The following is a 23957-nucleotide window of genomic DNA, read 5'->3' on the forward strand; positions in this document are numbered from 1 at the left end:
CCAATTCCAAAGTGTGAGAGTTCTCCCAAGCAATTGTCTGACCCCAGCTGGGTGTCCTACAACCCAACTCAATTCTGACATCAACCACCTGGAGATAGCATCAGATTCCACAGGTGAAGGGCCCCGTCTCACAAGACTGCTCGCTACTCAAGATGCCGATCCCAGGTTCAGCTGTTACCTGGGCTTCTGACTGGCTGGCTATATAAATCAGGAGTTCCCTCCACCCTTTCCTTAGGTTCAGTTAATTGTGCTGGAGCAGGTCACAGGGATCAGGAGGGCAGATAACTCACCAGATTAACGAAGGGATACCTACCCATCAACAGCCAGAGGAAGGGTGAAGTCCCAAACAAAGGGGCTTCTGTTCTTGGGCTTGGTGGCATGTGGAAACAGCCTGGTTCACCTACTGGAAGCTCTCCGCGCCCTGTACGCTTGAGGGCTTCATTAGACAGGTATGACTGGTTAAATCACTGGCCATGAGTGACTGACTCAACCTCAAGCCCCTCAGCTCCCTGGAGGTTGGGGGTGGATCCAAAAGTCCCGACCCTCTGATCACATGGTTGGTTCCCTTGGCAACCAGGGCCCACCCCCTGATGGTTTCCAAGAGTTGGTCTTTCAGGAAATTCCAAGGGTTTTTGGAGCTCCGTGCCAGAAAAGGGGATGTAGATCAAACACGTATTTCTTTTTACAAATAACAGTATCACAGGAGTCCATATAAGGAAGAAAAGCAATTGGATCCCTAGCACACACTATAACCAAACATCAATTCCAGGATGATTAGTGACAAAACACAAAACACAATGTTTGCAATCAGCAAAGGAGGCTGTCTCTGCATTATCCTAGCCGTACAAACTTCAGCAGCTGAAGTGACAAAGGCACTTTGTGGCTCTGATAAAGCCTTAGGAGTTCTTACGAAAGAATACAAACACTAGAGGTTTCTGAGACACATGTTTCTCATTAATCCATCACAGTGACACTGCCACAAATGGCCCATGTGTTCCCTAGACCTCAAATGACATATTAGCATAGCAGGAATTCCTCTAACAAACACTGCCTGTAGTTGTGAAAGTAAGTGAAAAAGCAGGTGCTAACAGGATGGAATTCATAAGGTGCCCTTGCTTGTCTTCAAATCTTTTAAATGTAAATGAGGAGAGATGAGATTCCAATAAGGAATTCAAGAGGCCTGACTTTGGTAATGTGTGACCTGTTGACGGATAATAAACCCGACAAGTCTCATCTGTCAGTGTCTTTCAAAGTCTGGTTTAGAGAATCAGACTTTGAACATTTGAATTAGGGTATGAGAAATTGAATCAAAAGCTTCATATGCTCATACAAAGGTATATAAACTTCTCCATCTCCACAACCTTTCTTCAATGACTCACTTTTTCACTCAGTAATACATCATGAACACAGGAGGATGCCTATAGTCGTAAGGCATCCTGCAGTGAGGAGGGAGAAGCTTGGCATGTCCCCAGATTTTCCCTACCCATCAAGGGTCCATACTAAAACAGGCCTGACAGTGACATCTCAAAACAAAAACACAATACGGCATGGATCTATTTCCGTTCCCCCTTGGACAGGTGAAGTCAGTCTTTCGTTCTGCTTTACTTAAAGTCCCCTGACTTATATGTCAATCTTATCCAGCAATACCCTCACAGAAACATCATGAGCAATGTTTGATCACAAAACTGGGCACTTGGGCCCAGCCAAGTCGATATAAAATTAACCATCACCAATGAGAACTTAACAAGTATTAATTGAGCATCTAATAAGTACTAGACATTGTAGTAGGCTCTAGAGATATAGCAGTGAATAGTCACTATCCCTCTGGAAGAAGAGTAAAAGTAAACAAGTAAAATAAATAAACAAAATAACTATGCATTTAATAAATGAAAACAGTATTACAGAAAGTGTGGTGGGTGGTGGTGCTACTTCAGATTGGGTGACCGGAGATGCTACTGATTTTTCAGTTAAGCAGAGTGTTTGCTATAGTGTATGATCAACAACTACTACCAAAACATTGAATTTTCAAATACTAACTTAAAGGAAGGGCATTAAATTTTATGAAATCCTTTTTAGGCTTCTATTTAAACATGTATGTTTTATTTTGCTTTCTTTGCATTAATCCATAATGAATTGCATGAATAGTATTGCAATTTTGAAACACTATAAAAACTATGGTCATTATGTGTCATGTTAATTCATGGGCAAATTCTTTATGCTACTTAATTTAGGATATTCAAACTACAGACACAAGCCAAATCTGGCCCATCACCTGTCTTTGTATATAGCCTGTAAGCTATAAATGATTTTAACATATTTAAATGGTTGAAAAAAAAATCAAAAGAATACTATCTCATGACAAGTGAAACATATGGAATTCAAATTTCAATGTCCATAAATAAAGTTTTGTATTAGTTTCCTATTACTGCTGTGACAAAGTATCCCAAATTTAGTGGTTTAAAAGAACACAAATTTATTCTCTTACAGTTCTGGAGGTTGGAGTCCGAAATCAGTATTACTGGGATAACATCAAGGTGTTGGTAGGACCAGCTCGGGGTTTACTTGCCTTTTCTGCTTCTAGGGGTGCATTTCTTACCTTTAGCATCTTGCGGCCCCTTCCTCCATTTTCCCAGCCCACTGCTTAGCATCTTCAAATCTGTTTCTGTTGTCACATTGCCTGTTTCTCTGAACGTTAGAGCAGTATTATTCGTAATAGTCGAAAGTGGAAAGAATTCAAATTTCCATCAACTTGGTGAAAAGATAAATCAAATGTGGCCTATCCATAAAATCGAGTACTATTCAGCAATGAAAAGATGCAAGTTACAAGAAGGAGCAAAGTACTATTACTTACAACATGGTTGAATCTATAAAACATTATTCTAAGAGAAGGAAACAAGACACAAGTTCGACTTTCTTTGTATGAAATGCCCAAAAAAGGCAAATCTCTAGAGATAGAAAGTAGGTTAGTTGTTACTTAGGTAGGGTAGGAACAGGGAGTAACTGCAAATGGGCACAAGTTTCTTTTTGGGGTGATGGAAATCATCTTAAATTAGGTTATGGTTTGGGTTGCAAATGGTTGTAGGTTTACCGAAAATCATTGCACTCTTCAACTAAATGAATTATGTGGTATGTAAATAAAGTTGTTTTTAAAAGCGTAGCTAGAAAATTAGCAGACCAGTTAGGAAATGTTAATGAAAACTTTGTAACTCAGGGAAACGTTTCAGGTAAATGCCAGTAAGTGGTTTTCCGGACTTTCTTACATGTGCCGTGACAGAAAAAAGGGCAGTTACCAAGTGCACTGGGCCTGGGGAAGATTCATTCATTCAAGAAATATTGATTTGCCAGGAATTATTCCACACACAGGAGATTGCAGGTAAAGTAACAGAACACTGTGCCGTCCTGGAGAGTTTACAAGCCAGTGCGGGCCAGACACAGTCATCGGTGCCCAGGGTTCCAGGAGGTGCCGAGGGAAGGCCTGAGAAGAGGCCGAGGGGGTGCAAACTCCGAGGACGAGGCGATGCGGGGCGGGGCTCGCCGCTGCGATCTCGGAGATGCAAAAGCACGAAGGCTGGTGGGTTTGGGTGTGAGGGCAGCAGATCGAAGGAGCCAAGGAAAAGAGCACAGGAGGTCATGGAAAGGTGAGCGGTGCGGGGGGCAATTGTGCGACACCGTGGGGGTCACTGTCGAGCCTTCTGCGCGGTTAGAGGCGTGACGGGAGGGCTCTGGAAGGCTCTGAGCCGGATGGCTTCCCGCAGGCTGCCGCTGGCGGCTCTGTGGACCCTGCAGGAAAGAGGGAGGGCCGGTGGGGACCAGCGAACGTCCGGCAGGCAGTTTCAATGACAGGGTGGGGACGACGGCGTGGGGGAAACACAGGGGGTGGGCGGCGGCTGTTTCTCTCCGCAAGGAAGCCGACCCGGACGACGGCGCGGTGCGGGAAAGGGAGCAAGCGGCGTGGACCCGAAGTCCTCCGACCTGAGCAACTGTTGGGATGGAGTGCGCGGGATGCGGAAGGGTCCGGAGTGGAGTCGGTCGGCGCTCAGCACCGAGTACGGGACGCCGAGCGGACGCCGCCGGTCGCTGCGGGAAAACTCCCGCTCCCGGGGTGCCCCGCGCGTCAGGGGGCGGGGCCTGCGCGCGCGTGCGCCGTGGAGGAACGCGCCGGCGGTGGGGCAAGGCGGTCTCTTCGAGCGCGGTAGTCCGATCGCTGAAGGGAGGGCGCGCGGGGAGGTGCTCCGGGCTGCTTTTTCTCCTCCGGTAAGTGGGGCGGCCCCGGCGGTCGGCGCGGCAGGATCGGGGCGGCCCCCCGAGGGAGCGCTAGGCGTCTGGCGGCGGCGGCCGTCGCCCCTCAGGGCTGTTGGTCGGCTCCGGGAGGCTTTCGGCAGAAGTTCGCTGTCCGCGGGCGGCAGCCCCGGGGAGGCCGGAGTGCAGGGCGGTGCGGACCCCCGAGCCCGTCACCGCGCCCGGCGCGAGCAGTCCCCGGGCCCCGGAGTCCCGGGCTGGGGGCGGCCGCCGCTCCGCCGGGTGCACGCGCGCCGGTTCGGTAAGACGATCCGCAGGTGCCGCCGAATCCCGGCCCTGGGAGACCTCGCCTCGAATCCCGGCCCTGGGACCGTTGGTGTCTCCTGTGGCCCCGGCCAGGTCGCCGGCCCCGGAGGCGGACCCCTGGCGTCCCTGTTCGCTCCCGACTGCCCGCGTCCTGCGGTAGCCGCGATCGGGAACGCGCAGGCGTTTTTCAGTTGGAAGTTAACAGGGCTGGTGGCCTTTCGATCCTCCAGCGTAAGACGTGGTCGCACACTGTAGTCTGAGTGCCAGTGGTGGCCATAAAATTACTCTTGGGTGCTCACGACCTGGGGACACTGCTGGATACAGCCACGGGTTGATTCATCACCGCAGCTTCCCTGTAAGGTTGCTGCTGTTCCTCCGTTTGCAGTTGAGGACGCCGAGGCCGAGCCAGGCTTCCCTCCCGGTCCTGCCTGAATCCGAAGCCAGAGCTCATGGCCTGGGCCGCCCAGGTTACGCAGCGGTGGGCCAGTGTCCTGGAACAATTTCGGTGTTTCCGAATTAGTCCAGGTGTGCGCCAGTTAAGAACGGACTGTTCATCATGCAGTCTGGAAGGAAGTAGAGTTTTCCTGAAAAACAAACAAACAAAACCCCCTGAATTGTTGAGGAATAATAGGAGCATTCGAGGTTAAGATAGTGGCTTGAGTACATGTATCTAATTTTACTGCTTCCTGAAATCTCACTGAAATTACAATAAAGGGCTTGTTTTAAAGACATAAACCCACAAGGTTGGAGAGAATGGGAAAGGAAACAACAACAATGAAATACTGTGCTCTAGAAAAAGCAAATGTCTTAGCAAACTTCAGCTTAATCCTAACCAGTAACAGGGATTACTGCAGAACAGCTCTGTATAAACCACAGGACCTTCCAGATGCACAGAAAACTGGCAGCACCAGTTTCTTTCTGATCTTTCCCCATTTCACTCTGTTGGCTGACTGCCTTCCTCCCATTAGAAGACTGGAGGCTACTCTCTTGAGAAGGTAAAACCGGATCTTTGAACTAGGGGACCCCAGGCACACTTAATTATGGGACTAAATTGATGAAAACAAGGACACTGAAGGCTGAAGTCCTTCGTCTTCCTCCCACTCAAATCCCAGAACTTTTGCAGCCAGACTAATACCCTTCACACTCAAATAATACAATTGTTCTACGCAGACATACTTACGTATGGAAACACACACAGTAAGTTGGTCACAGTGGTTGCTTCTGGGAAGGGAAAGGAACTTGGGAGCTGAGGGAAAAGAATGAGGAGACTTAACTATTTACGTTTTCTTTTAAACTTCTATACCATGTGCATGTATTGCCTATTTAAAAATGAAATGTATTCCTTAAAAAATTAATTGGCAAATGATTGTACCCTTTGACACATCAATTCCTCTCCCAGGAATTTATCTTGTAAATATGTCTACCCACATGTGAAAATAATGTAAGGACAATGCCACCCATTGCAGTATGTTTCAGCAAAAGATTGGAAACAATCTCAGTGTTCATTAATAGGTGGTGGTTGGTGAAGTAAATCATGTGCCACCCTTCCTTGGAATATTCTGCAGGCATTAAAAAAAAATGGAAGCACTCACTGTATAAAGAAACGAGTAATCACCAAGATGTATGTTAAGTGGAAGGGAAAGGTTCAGAAAAATAGAGCACCAGTTGATAAAAAAGAAAAAGGAGAGCTGTGTATGTATGTGTGTGTGTAAAATATTGGGGAAGATAATGCAAAAATTGGGTAATGGTGGTTGCCTTTGGAAAGGGCATCTAGGTGAAGGCAGAAGTAGAATGAGGATGAGTTTTCAGTATATTTTTGGTACCTTTTGAATTTTGAGCCATGTTTTGTGTGCCTATGCAATGAATGAATGATTTTAATGGGAAGAACAGATGAATAATGGAGATCCTGGTGTTGATAATATCCTGAACAATAAAAGATCTCCTATAGTGGGAGGGAATGCTGCACAACAACCCCAATCTCAGTGGTCTGCAACTTCTCATGCTCTGGGTTCTTCAGGTCAACATTTCACGGTTCTTCAATGGTTTAGGTCCTGCCTGGAGCCCGTACTTTACTTTTGGGTTCAGATCTGCTCCATGTGTCTTCATTCAGGGACCAGGCTGAAAATGCAAAAATACCTGGAGCACACTTTTCTCATGGCTGAGGGGGAGGGTTCAAGAGGGTTTCTGGAAATTTGCCATGCCTCAACTTAGAAGTGGCGTACTGAAACTTTTACATGTATTCCATTAATCAAAGCAAGTCACATAGTCAAGCCCAATGTCAGAAGAGTGGAAATATTCACTCTGCCTCCCACAGGCTCTGCAAAGTCTCATGCTGAAGGGTGTGTAAGTATACTTTTATTGCAGGGTGGGAGGAATAGTTGGGAAGGATAATGACCAGGGAAATGGATTAATAGAAAGATTCTGTGAAATTAAGTTGAAGGTAGTCGAGAATAAAAATGCTTAGAAGAAAAATATATATGCCAAGATACAGCATCCTGCTTTGATAGGCATTTTCTTAAGCCTTCCATGTCATTGGTATCATTTCAGTATCAATTGGATTTACTTTATGTAACATCTACTTGACACTATAACCAATTCTGAGGGCCTATAGGAACCCTGAAACTAATTAAATAATGCACACATAAAGATACCAGTTCTTAGAGATGTAGTTCTAAGTGTGTTTATTTCAGCTACAGAATGTATTCCTTCATAGTTCTTGTGTCATATCCATGTCTGCCAACCCACCTTTCACAACAGAATCTTCTTTTCAGGGCGATGTCCTTTGCTCCTCAGATGTAATGCACTTTTAAGTTTGTTATTCAACAGTGAAAATGAGTCATACCGAGGTAATACTTTTCATATGTTCTGCACTGTCAGGGTTCCTTTTTTTTTTAATACTCATTGATGCCAGTGCAAGTTCCTTATTTTCATCATGTATTTGAGGGCAGCATAGCATTTGTGGTTAAGATTAAGGACTTTGGAGCAGACTGCCTGAGTTTGAATCCCAGCTGTACAGTCTTGAGCACATTACTTAACCTTTTGTGCCTCCATTTTCTCATTTATAAAAATGGAGATAATAATAGTGATTGCCTCATAGAATTACTAGTAAGGCTAAGTGAGTTGATACATGTAAAGCACTTATAATAGTACCTCACACACAATAAGTACTTATTAAATATTAACTATTATTAATATCATTGCATTTTATTTGGAGGCCATGACTTGAATCATGGATCTCACAGAACAAATGTAGTTATTCAGTTGTCTGAATAGGCAAGGAAGTAATTTTTTATTCCTTTTTTCTCTTGAATTCCAGGTTAAATTAAAAATACCTTTTGGAAATAAATTACTAGATGCTGTTTGTATGGTTCCTAACAAGAGCTTAACATACGGAGTAATTCTTACACATGGAGCATCAGGAGATATCAATCTTCCTCATTTGACGTCACTGGCATCCCATCTTGCATCTCATGGGTTTTTTTGCCTGAGATTTACCTGTAAAGGCCTTAATATTGTACATAGAATTAAGGCATATAAATCAGTTTTGGTAAGAACATTTCTTTATATTTCCTTAGAATTCAGTTTTAAATTCTTAATAAATTTAAGACAAACTTTATTAGCAGTCAGTTGGTTTAATTTAAAAATCTCCTAATGAGTATTCTTAGAAACTCAACAGTACATGTAGGCCATGGTCCCATTTTTCTTTTGCCATCAGTTTCCATGGAGATGAATGCTTACATCATAATTGTTTTTTCATGATACTGCCACGGAAGTCACTTTGTAATTTTCTTATTGGAATTATATAACTTTAGAAAATATTTCTGGACATTTTGCCTATTATACTCTGAATGTACAAATATAGCATGATTTTCTGTATACAAATCTGAAATTTGTTTTAGTCCAAATTATTTCAAGCTTGCTAAGGTTTTGAGAGCTTTAAATTAGATGTTAGTATTATTATCAAACTTTGTATTGGAAGCTTTTACTGGCTTTTTTTTAAAAAAACAATTTCTTCTTTAAAAACATTATAGTATTTGAATTTTTTAAACAGGTAAAGTGACATTTTGCTTGTATATACTCCTTATTTCTAAACATATGATTTGATAGTGAAGCTCTGACTATAAGAGCAAAGAGGTGGTTACCTCTTTCAAGAAAAATCCCTTAAGATTTTGTGGTTTTCATTGCAAAGATTTTCATACATTTCAGTAATGATGAGGAAATACATGTCATTTTCCAGTGGAATATTTTATAGGAGAAGAATTGGTCATTTTTTGGTTGATTTTCCTAGAATTACCTAAAGACCTCAGGAGAGTACAAACTTGCAGGTGTTTTCCTTGGAGGTAAGTTGCAATACTTGTTAATACTTGATTTTAAATCTTCTCATATTCGTAAAGGAATGAGTAATTGAGAATTAAAATTAGTTGATCACAGGAAGGAATTTGTTTTGTTTTGTTTTGTTTTGGTCAGTCACTTCCTTGTAAAACATCAAGATACTTTATATACTAAAGCAAATTTAAATCTCATATATGTGTATTGTAACCCAAAGATTCATCCTTTTATTTATATCCCTGAATCACCCTCTCTCAAATGATTCCTCCTCTTTTGAGGAGGAATTACTCTCCAGAAAAACAATTCCTTTTTTAAAAAATCTGCTTAGTATCTATTTCTAGCTCTTCACGGGGCTATAGGTATCCATTATGGGTATTGCAACTTGTTAATTGCCACCTTTTGGAGTTAAGTAATTCGTTGATTTACAAATGTGATGAATGAATGGTAAATGAAATCTAATTTGCCACATTATCACCTCTACTTTATGTGAATGTTTATGTTTCGCGCTGAACTCAATTTTAATTGATTTTAGGTCGTTCAATGGGCTCAAGAGCAGCTGCTTCTGTACTGCGTCATAGTGAGCTGGATGACGCTGATGGCTTTGTTCGAGGTCTCATTTGCATCTCCTACCCACTGCACCATCCAAAGCAGCAGCATAAACTCAGAGATGAAGATCTCTTCCGGATAAAAGGCCCTGTACTGTTTGTGTCAGGCTCAGCAGATGAAATGTGTGAAAAGGTGAATTACAATTTGATGTCTGTGTGAATGAGAGAAAGAATGAAGGACAGAAATATCTTTGGAACGAGATAATTACCTGGAATATTCAGTCTCTTTAAAAAGATGCTGATGTTGACTAATGCTGGTTTTGTGTCTTAGCTGCCCTGTTGCTTTGGACAACCTAAAAATACAAGCATACTGACATCTCCTGGAAAGAGAGTTGGTAAATGATTAACTCTTATTTGGGAAGTGAAGGATTGATATCTGAGGCTTGTGATATTGGGATAACTAGACTGTACATGTGGTTTCAACATTGAAGCAGATTGACTCTTGAGCAAAAGCTAGTAATTTGTACATATTACCAGATATTAGTGTATTTCCCACAGCATATCATTTCCTTGGGGAAAAAGTATCAGAATTTTTTTTTGCTCCAGTTAACTTTTTATTGTCAATAATGAATGCTTGATCTGACCTATGGCATCGCTGTTATCAGAGATGTGGGCCGCTACTTCTGTGGACATTTCTTTGCACATTCTGTTGCCTCTAAAGTTGTCTGTAGGGTAAACATTTAATGAATATTTAGTGAACGGATGCCAGCATAGGTGGGGCAGGAGAGAGGACATTTATTGAACACCAATAGAATATTCTCCTACTATCCTCTTTTTTTCCCTTTAGAACTTATTGGAGAAAGTGACACAGAAAATGCAAGCTCCTAATAAAATCCACTGGATTGAGAAGGCAAATCATTCCATGGCAGTGAAAGGACGGTCAACAAATGATGTTTTCAAAGAAATAAATACACAGATTTTGTTCTGGATCCAGGAAATAACTGAAATGAACAAGAAATAATTGTCTTTTGCTAAAAGCCATGTTACTTTGAATATAAATACGGTTAATTTAATAAAAACAGAATACCTCTCAGCATTAAGATATATTTCAGACCAATTTAATGTTCTTTAATGTTCCCCCATTTTTAAAACACATTTTAATTGTGAAATTAATGTCCTTTACAAGTTGCCTTTTGAAAGCACTGTTGCAGTTGTATAAAGATAATGTACAAATATTAAAGGTGGTTTAAATATAATTTATTTTCATTAATATAGCTGTTCTGAAAAAAATAAACATTTGAATTTTGTTACAACAACTTTTGTCTTATTGCTGTGCGACTGAGAATACTGTAATTTTGCAGAGCAGCGTCATCTTAAAGGAAAACTGCTTATTTTACTCTAGTACATTTAGTCAGTTTTATGGAATGTATACATCTATTCACCTAATCTTTTAATAAATCTCAAGGGATAGGAATGAAGATACATTTTCAAATATGGGGCCTTGAATATTGTTTTAAAATGAAGTAACAGCTGTCAGTTTTTAAAAAATTGTATATAATTAACACAGAACATTTGAGATTTTAAAACAAGACTGATACCAAAAGTTATAAATAGATAAAAAAATACCCAGAACTGACATATAATCATGGTCTATTAGCAAGTATAAATCAATTGGGAAGTATTAATACTGTAAACCAGAAGTAAAACTAAAGGGAAAAAGGAAAATACAAAGGAAAATTTATTATAAAGCAGACCATAATATAAAAGTACAATGAAAAAATAGATTTAAAAGGTTACTACTCAGGCTGTGTAATTATAATATTCAAATTTGCAAAGTATAGGCATAATATGATGGCCAAAGATACTTGTTCAAATATAAGGATAATGTAGGCCATTTAAAGTTGATTTTTCCCTGAGTTATCTATAAGAAACTATCTGATTAATGAAATGGCTTGTCATGTAAGAACTATGTACCTAGTCATGGGTGGGGAACATCTAACTCCTAGAGAAAGATGTGAGTGATTATCTGAGGCTGAAATGCACATTTGTGAAAAGGTCCCATCTGCAATTCTGCACAGGTTTGCTCTTGTCTTGCCAGGAAATGTGTGGCCCCTTCAGGTTTAAGGTTACGAAGAGCTCTCCTGGCACCCACCTCTGGTTGCCCAATTAATGTCACAGCCACTCACCTAGACCATTGGTTCTCAATTGGGGCTGAATTTGTCATTAGGGAACGTTTGACAATGTCTGGAAACATTGTGGGTATCAGGACTCAGGTGAGATGCTATTGTCATATAGGTAGAGGAAAGGGGTGACTGAGCACACCCCGCAGGGCACAGGGCAGCTGGCCGTAGCAGGGAAGTATCCCGTCCAAAATGCAGTGTCCAGGTTGAGAAACCTTGGTCTAGACAAACCAGCTTTGGGATTACCTTTAAATCCTTTCTCCCTCACCACCTTCCAAACCCCTTCGGTTCCTTTTAGTTGCCAAGTCCTGGGTTTTCAGTCTCAAAGTCTGATTCACCCTTCTTCCTGTTTATACAGATGTCACTAATTCAGGCCCCCATCAGTTCTCATCTGTATACTTTCTTCAACCCACCTTGAATAAGTGAAGATAAAGGAAGTATTAATTAATTAATTATGCCTTCAAAGGGAAAATACTCTAAATCCAAGGTAGTGTTAACACTTTTCGCTAACAGTCCAGAATGTCCTGTATTTGCTCAATAGGCTTACAGGCCTACACTCTGGGCTTGGGAGAAAGTGAATGGTATTTACATCTGGTTCTGCCCCAGCCTAAATTTTAACATCCGGAAGCATCACAAGTAGCTGCTCCTTGGAATCACTAGAGACAGGGTGGAAGGGAGTTCACCAGGAGACCACTCCAAATCTAACTTGGGTTTTCAGCCTAACCAGTGGATTGTTGAAGAGGAACATTGCCAACAAATCCCTCTGGCAAAAAGAAATATAAAATGAAGTATTCTATTTTAAGGAAAAAAAATCAGGCAAGCTATTGCATGTCCTACATAGTAACAGTGACACCTACTAGGTTTCTTTTCTCATTTGTCACCCCTACGTGTATATATTTCCGATCACAAAGAAGCATAAAAGCATATGTTCCTGGTGGTAACATAAAATGGTTGTGTCCAGTTTAAATTTGTTCGTTTTTTGAAGTATAGGCGATGGTTACACAACTTGGCTAAAATATTGTTATAGAACTGTACTTTTTGTAAAATTAATAGAGGAATATTTTCAAAACTTTAATCAAACTACTTAAAACACCATACATGTCTCACCAATGAATTTTCATTATGGCTACAGTAAGTTAGTGTGAGCTCAGTTAAACACCCACTATGACACGTACCCCACTTGACTTAGACCAAGAGCAGTCCCTGCTGCCCTGGATAAGACACTGAGCAGCCGTGGGGATTGTTTTCCAGCAAAGCGCTGCCATTTGGAGATGAGCGTAGCAACTTTGTGTTTTGGAGCATCAGAAATCAAGGACTTCATAATGAGACATCAATCTCTTCCACATACTACGTAAAATGTCAAAGCAACTTAATTTCTTTAAGAAGGTGGTGCAGGATGGCTTGGAAAATAATAGATTTTTTGACATTATGGGAACTTCTGGAGTCCTGGACTTCTCAAAATGATTGGATGGCAATATTCTTTATAATTTTGCTAGGAATTATCTTTGAGATCATACTCCTAAAGATTTGTACATACCTGCAGAAGAACCCTGCCCTTCCAGAGAAGAGTGGTTCAAATGCAAAGGTAAGAACAAATGGCTGATTTCCTTCTCCCATAGTTTCAAACCCATACAAAAGAATAGCTTTACAAATGTGGAACTTTGGTATTTTGATTAATCCTCTAATATTTTATTGTCTCCCATGAAATAGAAGGAAGACAGTTGCCTGAGAAGCATGACATTTGGTAAATACTATATAATTCTTACTTTAATATAAAACTTGTTCAGCCTGAACTGCTCTCATGGGTGCTTTGACTTTTTTAATTCTCATTTATCTCTAGGTAATAGGTCAACTTACTCATCTTCAGAAGAAAGGTAGGGGATATATTTTGAAATTAAATGAAACAGGTTGGTTTTGTTCTATTCAAAATTGCTTTTACATATGAATTACAGGGAAACATTTTCCCATATGTATAGAGGACTCATCAGTTCAACACCATAATGTTAAACAACAACAAAAAGCAATCTAAAGTAGCTTTTAAATGACTGCTCTGTTCCAAGCTGTGTTAAAGGCTTTTCACATATTATTGAAATTATTATCCAGCCAGGTAGTAGTATTACTGTTTTTAAATGAGGAAAACAAAGCTTAGAGAGGTATAGTGACTTGCATCTCTGCTCCGACCTCTCCAGCACACAGAGAAGGAGTAATCAACAGTTTTAACCATTCAATTGACAAAATACACATTTAGCACCTATGTGAACCAAGCCGACCCCAAGCTAGGTGCTGCAAAAGTGGCCTGGAAGGAGTTTCTACAACCAGAACTCAGCAGCATCCCGAAGAATACATCACTGCTAGGAATTAAATACTGACATCACTATTCTTGTAGCTCTCAATATTTTAATTGCTTTCATCCAAATCCATTCAACAATCATTAGATGATGTGCCATACAATGGCATAATATTGTATATTATTATCAAATACAAATACAGTATTATATGTTATTATCAAATACAAATGTATTTGATACTGGGATACAAACAGTAAGATAGTCTCTGTTCTCAGGAAGCTTATGTTCCCGTGGGGGAGACACACATAAAGGATGATTGCCTTATAGTACGGTAACACAGCGATAGAAATGTGAGAACATTTAGGTGATGACCGAAGCCATCAGAGGGGTGGTGGGGATGGCTTCACGAAGAGGGCTGTGGTGGAGCTCGATTTTAAAGAACAAGTGAAAAATGAGCCAGAAAAAGAGCGGGTCGGGGGGATAGGAAGGCGTTCCAGGACAGAAGCAGGCACGAGGAATAAGAGGCGGTGGCACATGTGCATCGAAGTGCGGTATTTCAGAGCGGCTAGAATGTAAGGTTGAGTGAAGGAGCAGCAGTAGGGCGTGAATGTGAGGAAGAAGGCAGGATCAGAACACAGGGCTTTCTACACCCTGTTAGAAGGCTTGGGTTTTATTCCGGTGGTAGTAATCACTAGAGCTGCTTAAGCATAGGAGTGACACGGTTTTGTTATTTCAGCTAGATCACTAGTGGCTGTGTGGAGAATGAATCTATTACTTTAACTTCTGTCACTTGTCAGGTGTAAAAGGGCTTTATTCACTTAATCTGGTTGCTTGCTCTATTTTCATATTGGGTATTTGAAACTCTCGTTGTAAGGTGGGGTGTCCTGGGGAGCAGTACCAGTATCTGGAGGTACAGGTCTGTAGACTCCTGGTCAGGGCTGCTTGGAAACAGGAAAGCCGGTGTAACCCAGAGCACCCCAGTAGTGCGATCAGAAAAAGTGATTATCCTTAAGTCAATGGAACAGACCAGGAGTCAGCGTTTGAGACAGAGGGGTGAGGGGTGTGCTGTGATCAAAGGCTCACATATGATTACAAACCAGAGGATTGACAGGCGATAGAGGAAGCCACAGAAGAAAATGGGGAGAAAGGATTCTTAGCTTCAGGAACAAGGTGACCTCCGTTTCTCCCATTCCTGCCAAGGTGGATGTTACCTCCGAGGTGGCACCTTTCTAGGAGTCATTAGAAGAAACCTACTGAGAAGATGAGATTGGAGGGTGAGGGCGGTTTCTGCAGGAAAAGGATTAGGGAAGAGATATGGCTCCTACGGTGGCAGCATATTACAGGGTAAACAAAGCACACATTTTGGATTTAAGGTCTACAGTTATAGCTCTGCCTCTTAATAACGGCATGGCCTTGGGCAAGTGACTTAAACTCGCCGATACCTCCACTTGCTTCCTTTCAAAGAGCTGCTTGAAGACCTACCTCTTAGGAATATCGTGAAGATTAGTTAAAATAATAATGTGTAACAAAGCGAAAATATTTCACCCTGGCACCAGAATTCTTTTTGGGGACAGAACTCTATTTGGGGACAGCATCTTGAATTATTTTGCAATAAAAGGAATATTCATTATTAATAATAATTATTGGCAGGAACCCAATATTGGTTTAATATTGGTGGGAGCCCAAGCATGAAAATGGTTACAGTACATCACATCAGAAACTGAGTGGATTTTGTCTTGTTTATGGGAGGGGAAAGAAGAGAAAGGGGAAGAGGTGGGCAGAGAGGAGGGAGGAGCAGGGGAAACTGGGAGGCTTGGGACTGGATGGCACGAGGGTGCTGGAGGATGAGACCGCCATTAGGTATCTGAAATCGGGGAGAACCATGCTGGCCGGACATGGTCTCAGGAAGCGAAGCCAACTGCTGATCACGCATCGGTCAGACGTTAGGGAACAGTCTGCTTTAGGGTTGACCTCAGCCTTAGAAGTGTGCCCTTGGGAGACTCTGCCACCCATTATCTGACTTTCAAAGCTTGAAGCTCACACTCACTGTTTGGTTTTAGTAGAGTATTTCCTAAGGTAGGTTATCATAGATAAAATTGTTTAAAAGCAGTTACTAGGACTATAGGCATATACTATGACTGATTTAATTGATTTTGAAGCCACTTCTGGTACTTGTTACCAGGGCTATAGAACCATCTGTGTTTTTCTAGGAGTGTGGGGAGTTCTTTTTAAATTTTCAAAGTCCAGTTGAGATTCCCCAGTGGGGAGAGGCCAAAGGACATTTAAAAAATGGAGAGACATGCCTAATGTTTAAGTGGGAGTTGTCTGTATTGCTGTAATCAACTACTTTCTATTTCTGCCTCCAACCTTTCATTAAAGTCAGCCATATCTATGGGTGGTTTGTGCATGGATTCCTTCTCCCTCACTGAACTTGAAAAAAGGGTTAGGCTGTTTGTCTGAGCCAGCTTCTGTGGATGAGGGTTAGCAATCAGAAACCTAGAGGTGAAGAGGCCCATTCCGCAGCTATTTACTGAGGCCTCCTCTGTGCCAGGCATTGCAGTAAACCCTTGAAATGCATCAGTAACAGATAATGATTCCTGCCTTACATTTTAGTTGGAGGGGAGTCTGACAACCAACAGTAACATGGCGAATAAATAAGCTATGTGTCAGAAGGTGATAAGTTCTACCGTAAAAACAAAAGATAGGGTAAGAGGAAACAGGTTCCAGAGGCAGGGGAGAGGTAGGTCGCAATATATAAAGCGGGATTTGGCGAAAGCCGTGAAGGGGTTGGGGAGTTAGCCGAACAGATGTGGTAGAAGCGTATTCCGGGCAGGGAACAGCTAGAGCAAAGGCGCTCAGGGGGAGTGCGCCTGGTGCTTGAGGAATAGCAACAGGGCCAGTGGGGCTGACATGCAGGGCACCGAGAATCATTGCAGAGTTTTGTGCAGGAGAATGATATATTCTGTCTTCTATTTTTTAGAGGATTATTCTGCCCTCTGTGTTGAAAACAGACTATATTCAGTCAGAGGTCTCACAGATGGCAGGCCAACGCGTGCGCGCCAAGTGAGAGCTAACGGCGACTTACACCAGGGTGGCAGCAGGGAGGTGGTGAGAGGTGGCTAGCTTCAGGATATACTCAGCAGGATATACTCGTAGAGGCAACAGGGTAGAGATGTGAGAAAGAGGAAGCAAAGAGGACTCCAAGATGTTTGGCCTAAGCAGTGGGAAGATGCTTGTCATCAGCTGAGATGGAGAAAGCTGCGTGTGGAGCAGGTGTGGATGGGGAGGTTAGGAATAGTACTTCGCATTTGTTGAATCTGAAATGTTGACTAGACTCTCATGAGCGAAAGGGAGTTTGGGGAAGATGTCTGGTAGAGGTACTATGTTTAGGGGTTGTTGACATATAGACAGTATGAAAAGTCACCACTGGGAGTGAACTTAGCAAAGGGACCGTGAGAGGAGAAAAGGAGCACGGATGCAGCCCTGGAGCACTTTCGGGATCAGTAGGAAGGGGGGACCATCACAGGAGACTGGGAAGGAGCCGCCAGTGAGGTAGGAGCACAGCTGGGAGAATACGGTGGCCTGGCAGCTCACCAGATGGAGAGGAGAGGACGCGGAGCAGGAAAGACCCATAGGTACACATGTATGCAGGGTAGCTGTGGGACCAGTATCCCTTATGCATATGGATGGAAGACCCTCAACAAAATACTAGCAAACCAAATCCAGCAGCAGCATGTTGAAAGGATTATACACTATGACCAAATAGGACTTTTCCCCCAGAATGCAAGGTTGATTCAACATATGAAAATAATCTACTGTTTCACTATGTTTAAAATCACAATATTACATTGTTGAAATATGTGTCTTGTATTTCAGCTTTCCTCTATGTTTTTCCTGAAATGGGCAAAATTAATTCTTTTTATGTCTTATATTTTCACTATTTGTTCCACTTTCCTAAGTGCGTCATCCTACTCTTTCCTGATGAAATTTCATCCTAATTATATCTGGATACTGCTAAACCTTGTTGAAGTCACTTGATTCCACAGAATGGTTTATACAGCCTACCTGTACAGGTAGGATATTTTAGTTATCAAGTAACAGAAAACCATGATTCAAACTGTCATGCCAAGAGAATTCATGATATCATGTAATAGGAAATCCTGAGGTAGAATCGGCTGCAGAACTGGTTGATACAGGGGTCGAGTAACTTCATTAAGGCCCTGTGTCTCTCCCTCTGCCTTTTTGGTATTTATTTCATCTTGAGATGGATAGAAAGATGGCCACAGGAACCTCCAGATCAGAGCAGCAATGTCCAGAAGATGTAAGAGGCCTTTTCTTCCTGTGTCTTTCTTAGGAACAAAGCAATTTTTTCCAGAAGTCCTTGAAATCTTTATCTTATGCTAGGATTAGTTCATGCCCATTCTTAAATCTCTTGGAAATGAGATTATGGTATTAGATTTAGCCTAATCATTTGAGGTAGAAAGAATGTTGGAGAATCCACTTCCATGATAGTAACTCCAAGCTAAAATTGTGCCAAGAAGCATTGCCCTAAAACATATGTTTTGCTCATGATCACAAACAAAGAGCTTTATAAAATAATCTGAACTTGTTTATAGATAGCTATAGTTTATGGTTTTTGGACATTCTTCTGTTATACTTACTTAATTTCCATAAGAGTATTTTTATTCCTGTCAAAATTTTCAGACAGAGAACAGAAACAAACATATTCCTTATAAAAAGATATAACTTTAGCCTGCAGCTCTGACTCATTGCTGAGAGGTAAAAATTCCTTTTTCTCTGAGATATGAAAATAATTTACTTCATTTTGTTGGTGGATTGATTTATTAAGTGACTGGAACCAGGTAATCAATTATTTTGTAATGTGGATAATGACTTTCCAATTTATCTCTTTTTTAAAATTTGAGCTATGTTTTCATATACTCATTGGGTTTACCTTAAATGTAGAATAGAGTTCTTATATGAAATATGCCCTAAGTGGCAATTCATTTATATACTGTTTTCTAATATTCAGCATTGGTGAGTTTTCAGAAGGAGTAGTTACTTCATCATTTACATCTGATGAAAATGAAGGTCACTTTGAAGATAGAGCTTCATCAGCAAATGAAATAATATGGGCAGGTACCAGTGAAAGTAACTATCAAGTAAGTTACTTTATTGAAAGTCAGATGTCATCTTCAGATGGGACTAGGTCGTCTTTGTCACTGTTTCATTCAGAAGTAAAGAAAATTTTTCTAAGCCATAGAGGGTATCCAGAAAATGAACATGAAACAATGCAATTTTCATCAAAGAAATTATTTTCAGTAATGAAAAACAAAAATAAAAATGTAATGTTTTCTTCTGAGTTTAACTCTTCGAGAACTTCTGGAGTCACTACAGAAAGTGAAGATCTAGATGTGACACCATGCCCTCCTGCCCACTTATTTCTTTCTAGAGACCAAGTCAGACTTCTGGAAGAAAATGTGAGAAGTCAAATTCTTTTAAAATCCAAAGCTACATTAGAGAGTAAAACTACCCGTCTGTACTCAAGCCCTCAAGAGTTCTTGATTGAGGATCAACATTCTATTAAAATGGGTATTTCTGCCCAAGCACAAGATTGTTTTCCAAGACAAAATGCTATTCAGAATCAAGGTTTTTACAAAGCCCAATTTACTAGTCAAGCCCAACAATTTGTTAACAACCAAGACTCAATCAACAGCCAGCCTGATATCAAGGCCAGACACTTTGCTCTGCCTCAAGAGCTGATGAGGACACCATTTTCCAGCAATACACAGGATGCCTTCCAGACCCAAGAGACGGACAGGCACCGACATTTGGCCAAAGTCCCACATTCTGTTCAGACTCAAGATTCAGTCAAGGGCCTAGAGTCAAATAAAAAACAGTTCAATGAGGCCCAATATTCTGTTCGGTTTGAAGATTCAAACAGGATTAAATATGCAATCCAGAGGCGAAATACTATTTTTAAGAATGCCAGATGCCTAGTTTTAACTCTCAGTCCACATTCAATGGCTAAATTGATGCCACAGCGAAAAAGGGTCAAGCCAAAGGGCCAGAAGCAAGTCGCTTGGAAATGTAAGCAGCACACTGTAGGCGGCTCAGTGCCTCTTTCGCCTACAATTAAAAGGCAGAAAAAAAGAAGAAAAGCATTACACAGTGAAAGGAAATCAAGCCCCAAAATTACATCTGAAAAGTCAGAGAAAACACCAACTTCACAGGTATTTCAAATCAAAGAATGTTACACTTCAAGGCATAGCAAGTCCAAATGCAAGTACAACACCAAGAAGAGAGAATTGCATCAAAGGAGAGGTTTGTCAGATACAGCTTTGCACCTTACGGATGCTCCCAAGCATGTTCCTCCTTATATTAAGAAGTATTCCAGAAAAAAACGAGTGACAATCATGACAGGTTTAACAGGTTGTAGACCTTTTCTACTGATGCAAAGTAAATCACCAGATGCAGAGAAAGTCAATTACACAGGGTCTACTAAGAAAAGAGGACCCTCAGGCAGGACTAAAAATTTAAAGCTGTGTGAAAGAGACAATGAAGGACTAAAAAACGTTTCACAAACAACTCTACCTCAGCCAGGACAGTGTTTCACTATCAATACTTGTCAACTAAAAACACCTTGTTCTTCATTAATAGAAACGAACTGGAAGAATCAAGAGTCTCTTAAGGACTCAATTGCACGAGCCAGAGAAACTGATATTGCAGAGTTTCATGGCCCGAATAGTAAAAAAAGGCTTGATCTGTATATTCGAAAACATGAGACACCTTTGCAAGAAGCCATTTCAGAACCTTTGCAGCAATCTGTTTCCTCTCCCCAAATGGAATGGAAAGGAAGAATGAGAACGTGGGAGGCCCTGAAATGTACAGAGCATTGGCATCTTCCACGTTCAAATGGAGAGAATTTACCAATGACTACAGCAGAAATGCCAAGGTGCTTTCCAAAGGTCTGTAGACAAAAGCAGAAAGATTTTCCGGAAGTTGTTCTGAAGTCTTCAGAAGGCAATTTGCACATTTCACAAGGAACCCAAAAGCATGAAAGCACTGAACAATTCGCAGGTGTTGAAAATCAAGAGAGAATAGAAGATGTAATTGTGAAGGGAAAGAAACCATTAACACTTACCATTACAGAATGTGGTGCCCTCAGTGCGAGTGAGGAACTGGAATGTAACACTAGCAGCAACACGAAAAATGTTCAAGATAAAAGAACGTCCGATGCATTTCCCGACACCGCTACCACTCCCCTTTCTGCACCTCCTGATAGGGAAGTGCGGAGCGGATTGAAAGTTAGAGCAGATACATCGAGAATAGGGCTTTATCATCCACTGGGAAAGCAAGAGAAATCACCAGAAGAAAAGAAAATATGGAACGCAGAACACCTTGAAAAGAGGTGTATATTTAAAAAGCCACAAGATCGTGACAGAGAGGAAGAGGAAGAAACTTCACAAGAAGCATTTCCACAGCTGACACAGGATTTCAGGTTCAGCCTACAACTAAAGCAAACGTTCAAATATGACAAATTTGAAATCGAAAAGAGCAGTTTAGGAAGTAGAAAAACTCAAAATGAAGAGCAAGAGGCACAATCACACATTCTTTCTACAGAAACAAATTTAGGGACTAGTCCATGCCCCACGGTGGGTCCATTTCAAGTTGAGAAGATGAAGCAAAGCACAGATGGACCTACGGACAGAGAAACTGAAGATCCCCAGAATCCTCTTCGAGTATCGGAGAACTTACCAGGTTCTATAGTCGCCCAGGGGTCTTTCACTGTCCACATACTTCCTGTGTCATATTTTAAAAGGCAGGAAGTCAGAAATCAATTACCACGAACAAAAAGGGCACTCAGTTCCAGACGTGTTAACATGAAAGTAAGAAAACCAGTAACTTTACTCATGCCTTATAATTATGGACGTGGAAATCCAAGTCATAGAAAAATATTGAGAGGCTGTTTTAAAATCATAATTAAACAGATGATGCAAGGTAATACTGTGGCGGATGTGCTCCTGAATGCTTTTTACCCTCACGTGACTGTTCTGCCTTGTATTAGAGTGCCCAGCATATTAAATGCAGAGAATCACAGACATATTAAGCCAAAACAAGAAAAATCACAAGTTGCAAGGGAAGAAAAGTGTTCAGATTCCATTACTAATGGCAGTAACTATGGAAACACAATGGAAGCTCAATTGCAAGATGAAGTGGGAGGGGACAAAGCAGCTCAAGCACAAGGTGTCCTTCCCGAGAGCTGGGACCCCAGACAGGGTGCACATCCAGAGAAAGGGCTGAAAACAGAAGAAGAAATGCATCAGCCAGTCATACCTGCAGAAATCATTATGGAGCCTATTCATTCCCCCGTCATGGCTTCGTCTCATGCTGAGAATATGAAGGAGAAGCTACCACCGCGAACAGTTTTAAAATGCACTGCAGATTCTGAGTCGCCGCCTCTGACACCAGAAAAACCACTGACTGGAGACCCTTCAAGCCAAACAAGAGAACGTGATGCAAGCGAGAGGCGTCACTGTCTTGTAGAAACAAAAAATTTACCAGCCACTTTCTCAGAGACTTTCAATTGCCACACACCCGTTGTAACTCCTCTGAAAGAGAGGAGAAACAGAGTAAGATGCTCACGAGGAGACTGTACAGTGCAGCCCAGGTCTGGACATATGAAGGCAATAAAACCGTCAACTTCACAAATATTTAAAATGGCAGGTCATAGAAATAAACTGGACTCCAACTTTAAGACCAAGTTGGAAAAGATCAGCCAAGCTAGTGGACTGGTATATGAGTTCCTAAATGCCCTTTACTCTGCCACGCACAGCGGATCACAAGGAGAGATGACCGGCTTCTGTCAGGCTCAGGTAGAACAGGGGGAACGAGCAGGTGAAGGGAGGCGGCCCTGTGTGGATTTCTTTGGCAGGAGGGGTGCATTCTGCGACAAAGGGCAAGATGCAGAGGCAGTGGAGCAGAAGACTTTGCTAGAAGCAGCTCCGCAGTGTACCCAGCACCTTTGGCCTGATGCGTGTCAAGCAAAGGAGACCCAGCTTGGTACACCAGACCCAGCCCTGGACCGTGATGTCCCATCAGATGCAGACCCTCAGAAGGAACAGGCTGGTGGTGGTGCTCAGCAGGAGGAGCCAGGGGCTTCTGGTTTCTGTGTGCCTGCTTTATGTACATTAAAAAAGAAGAGACACATCAAACAATATTCACACATAAAATATAGAATCTTAAAAGCAAAGAAACCATCAATTTCATACATGCTGAATATCAAGGGTGGTGCCAACCCAAACCGTAGAAAAGAATTGGGATGCAACCCCACAACCAAAATGAGAGGGGTGGGTCAAGGTGAAAAAGTGGCAGATAAAATGCACTCCTTCAAGACAATCATGCCTGACATTAATATGTACAGCAAGACAGAAAGAGAAAAAGACACATTAGGAGAAAAAAGACTAAGCTCCAAACCAGTAAAGCAAGTGATACCATCCCATGAGGGGAGTATTAGTTCAGGTCACACCAAGGAGAGCAGCCTTCAAGGTAAAGAGGAAGAAGAAAGTGAATGGGAGACAGTAAAAGTAATTCCTCCGCACAGCCAACGTTTCCTACCCTGTTCAGGCCGGAGGGAGGAGCTTGACCTTCACAAATCAGAAAGCCCAGGAAGTGGGGAAATTCTGTTTCTAACAGAGCAAGACTTCCCCCCACAAATGCGGCCTGCAGATCCAGTGCAGGTGGAGAGGCCGAAGAAAAGCCACCAGACACAAATATACACAGCAAGTTCAAAGCTCCCTCTTCTCAAGTCAAAGGAATCACTGATGGGTCAAGTTTTGACTGACACAGTGAAACATGTCCCATGTGATGGGAGTCAGATGTGGGAACTGGACAGTCACGGTGAAGAGGGAAGGGCAGGGTTTAAAAAGGACCTACAAGCAACTGTCCTGGGGTCTTTGGATGTCTCCACACCTGGGCCACCTGAATCTAAAAGGCAGAGAAAGACATTTACCTGCAGAGCCTTAAAAAGTAAAATGAGTGGCAAATGTGTAGTCATGAAGGCGAGGAAG

General features: G+C 41.8%; 2 protein-coding genes and 1 long non-coding RNA gene across 6 annotated transcripts; 2 read left to right on the forward strand and 1 right to left on the reverse strand.

Moving 5' to 3' along the window:
- Positions 1 to 1855: 1855 nt before the first annotated feature.
- LOC140843343 (uncharacterized) lies at positions 1856 to 4107 on the reverse strand. The gene is made up of 2 exons (XR_012120984.1): positions 3973 to 4107; positions 1856 to 3780 (listed from the first exon to the last, which is right to left on the reverse strand). It is a non-coding gene; the product is annotated as an uncharacterized lncRNA (long non-coding RNA).
- On the forward strand, positions 4003 to 10744 carry TEX30 (testis expressed 30). Of its 4 annotated transcripts, none has more exons than XM_017667667.3 (6): positions 4003 to 4254; positions 7862 to 8092; positions 8834 to 8885; positions 9407 to 9612; positions 9751 to 9814; positions 10267 to 10744. In XM_017667667.3, exons 1-6 carry the CDS (start codon positions 4003 to 4005, stop codon positions 10305 to 10307), a joined length of 846 nt encoding a protein of 281 aa, XP_017523156.2. In that variant the 3' UTR covers positions 10308 to 10744. The 4 variants fall into 4 exon arrangements, with proteins under 4 accessions (XP_017523156.2, XP_017523155.2, XP_017523157.1 ...); XM_017667668.3 differs by lacking the exon at positions 9751 to 9814 and adding an exon at positions 7317 to 7391 and having other exon boundaries at positions 4124 to 4254; positions 10267 to 10740; XM_037024928.2 differs by lacking the exons at positions 4003 to 4254; positions 9751 to 9814 and adding exons at positions 4934 to 5070; positions 7317 to 7391 and having other exon boundaries at positions 10267 to 10740.
- Positions 10745 to 17362: 6618 nt separating this feature from the next.
- Positions 17363 to 23920, forward strand: LOC140843566 (leucine-rich repeat transmembrane protein CCDC168-like). Its single transcript, XM_073213317.1, has 3 exons — positions 17363 to 17439; positions 18920 to 23627; positions 23882 to 23920. The coding sequence occupies exons 1-3, from the start codon at positions 17363 to 17365 to the stop codon at positions 23918 to 23920; spliced, it is 4824 nt and encodes a 1607-aa protein (XP_073069418.1).
- The last annotated feature ends 37 nt before the right edge of the window (positions 23921 to 23957 follow it).

This window comes from Manis javanica, chromosome 9, assembly GCF_040802235.1.
Source record: "Manis javanica isolate MJ-LG chromosome 9, MJ_LKY, whole genome shotgun sequence".
Classification (NCBI taxonomy): domain Eukaryota; kingdom Metazoa; phylum Chordata; class Mammalia; order Pholidota; family Manidae; genus Manis; species Manis javanica.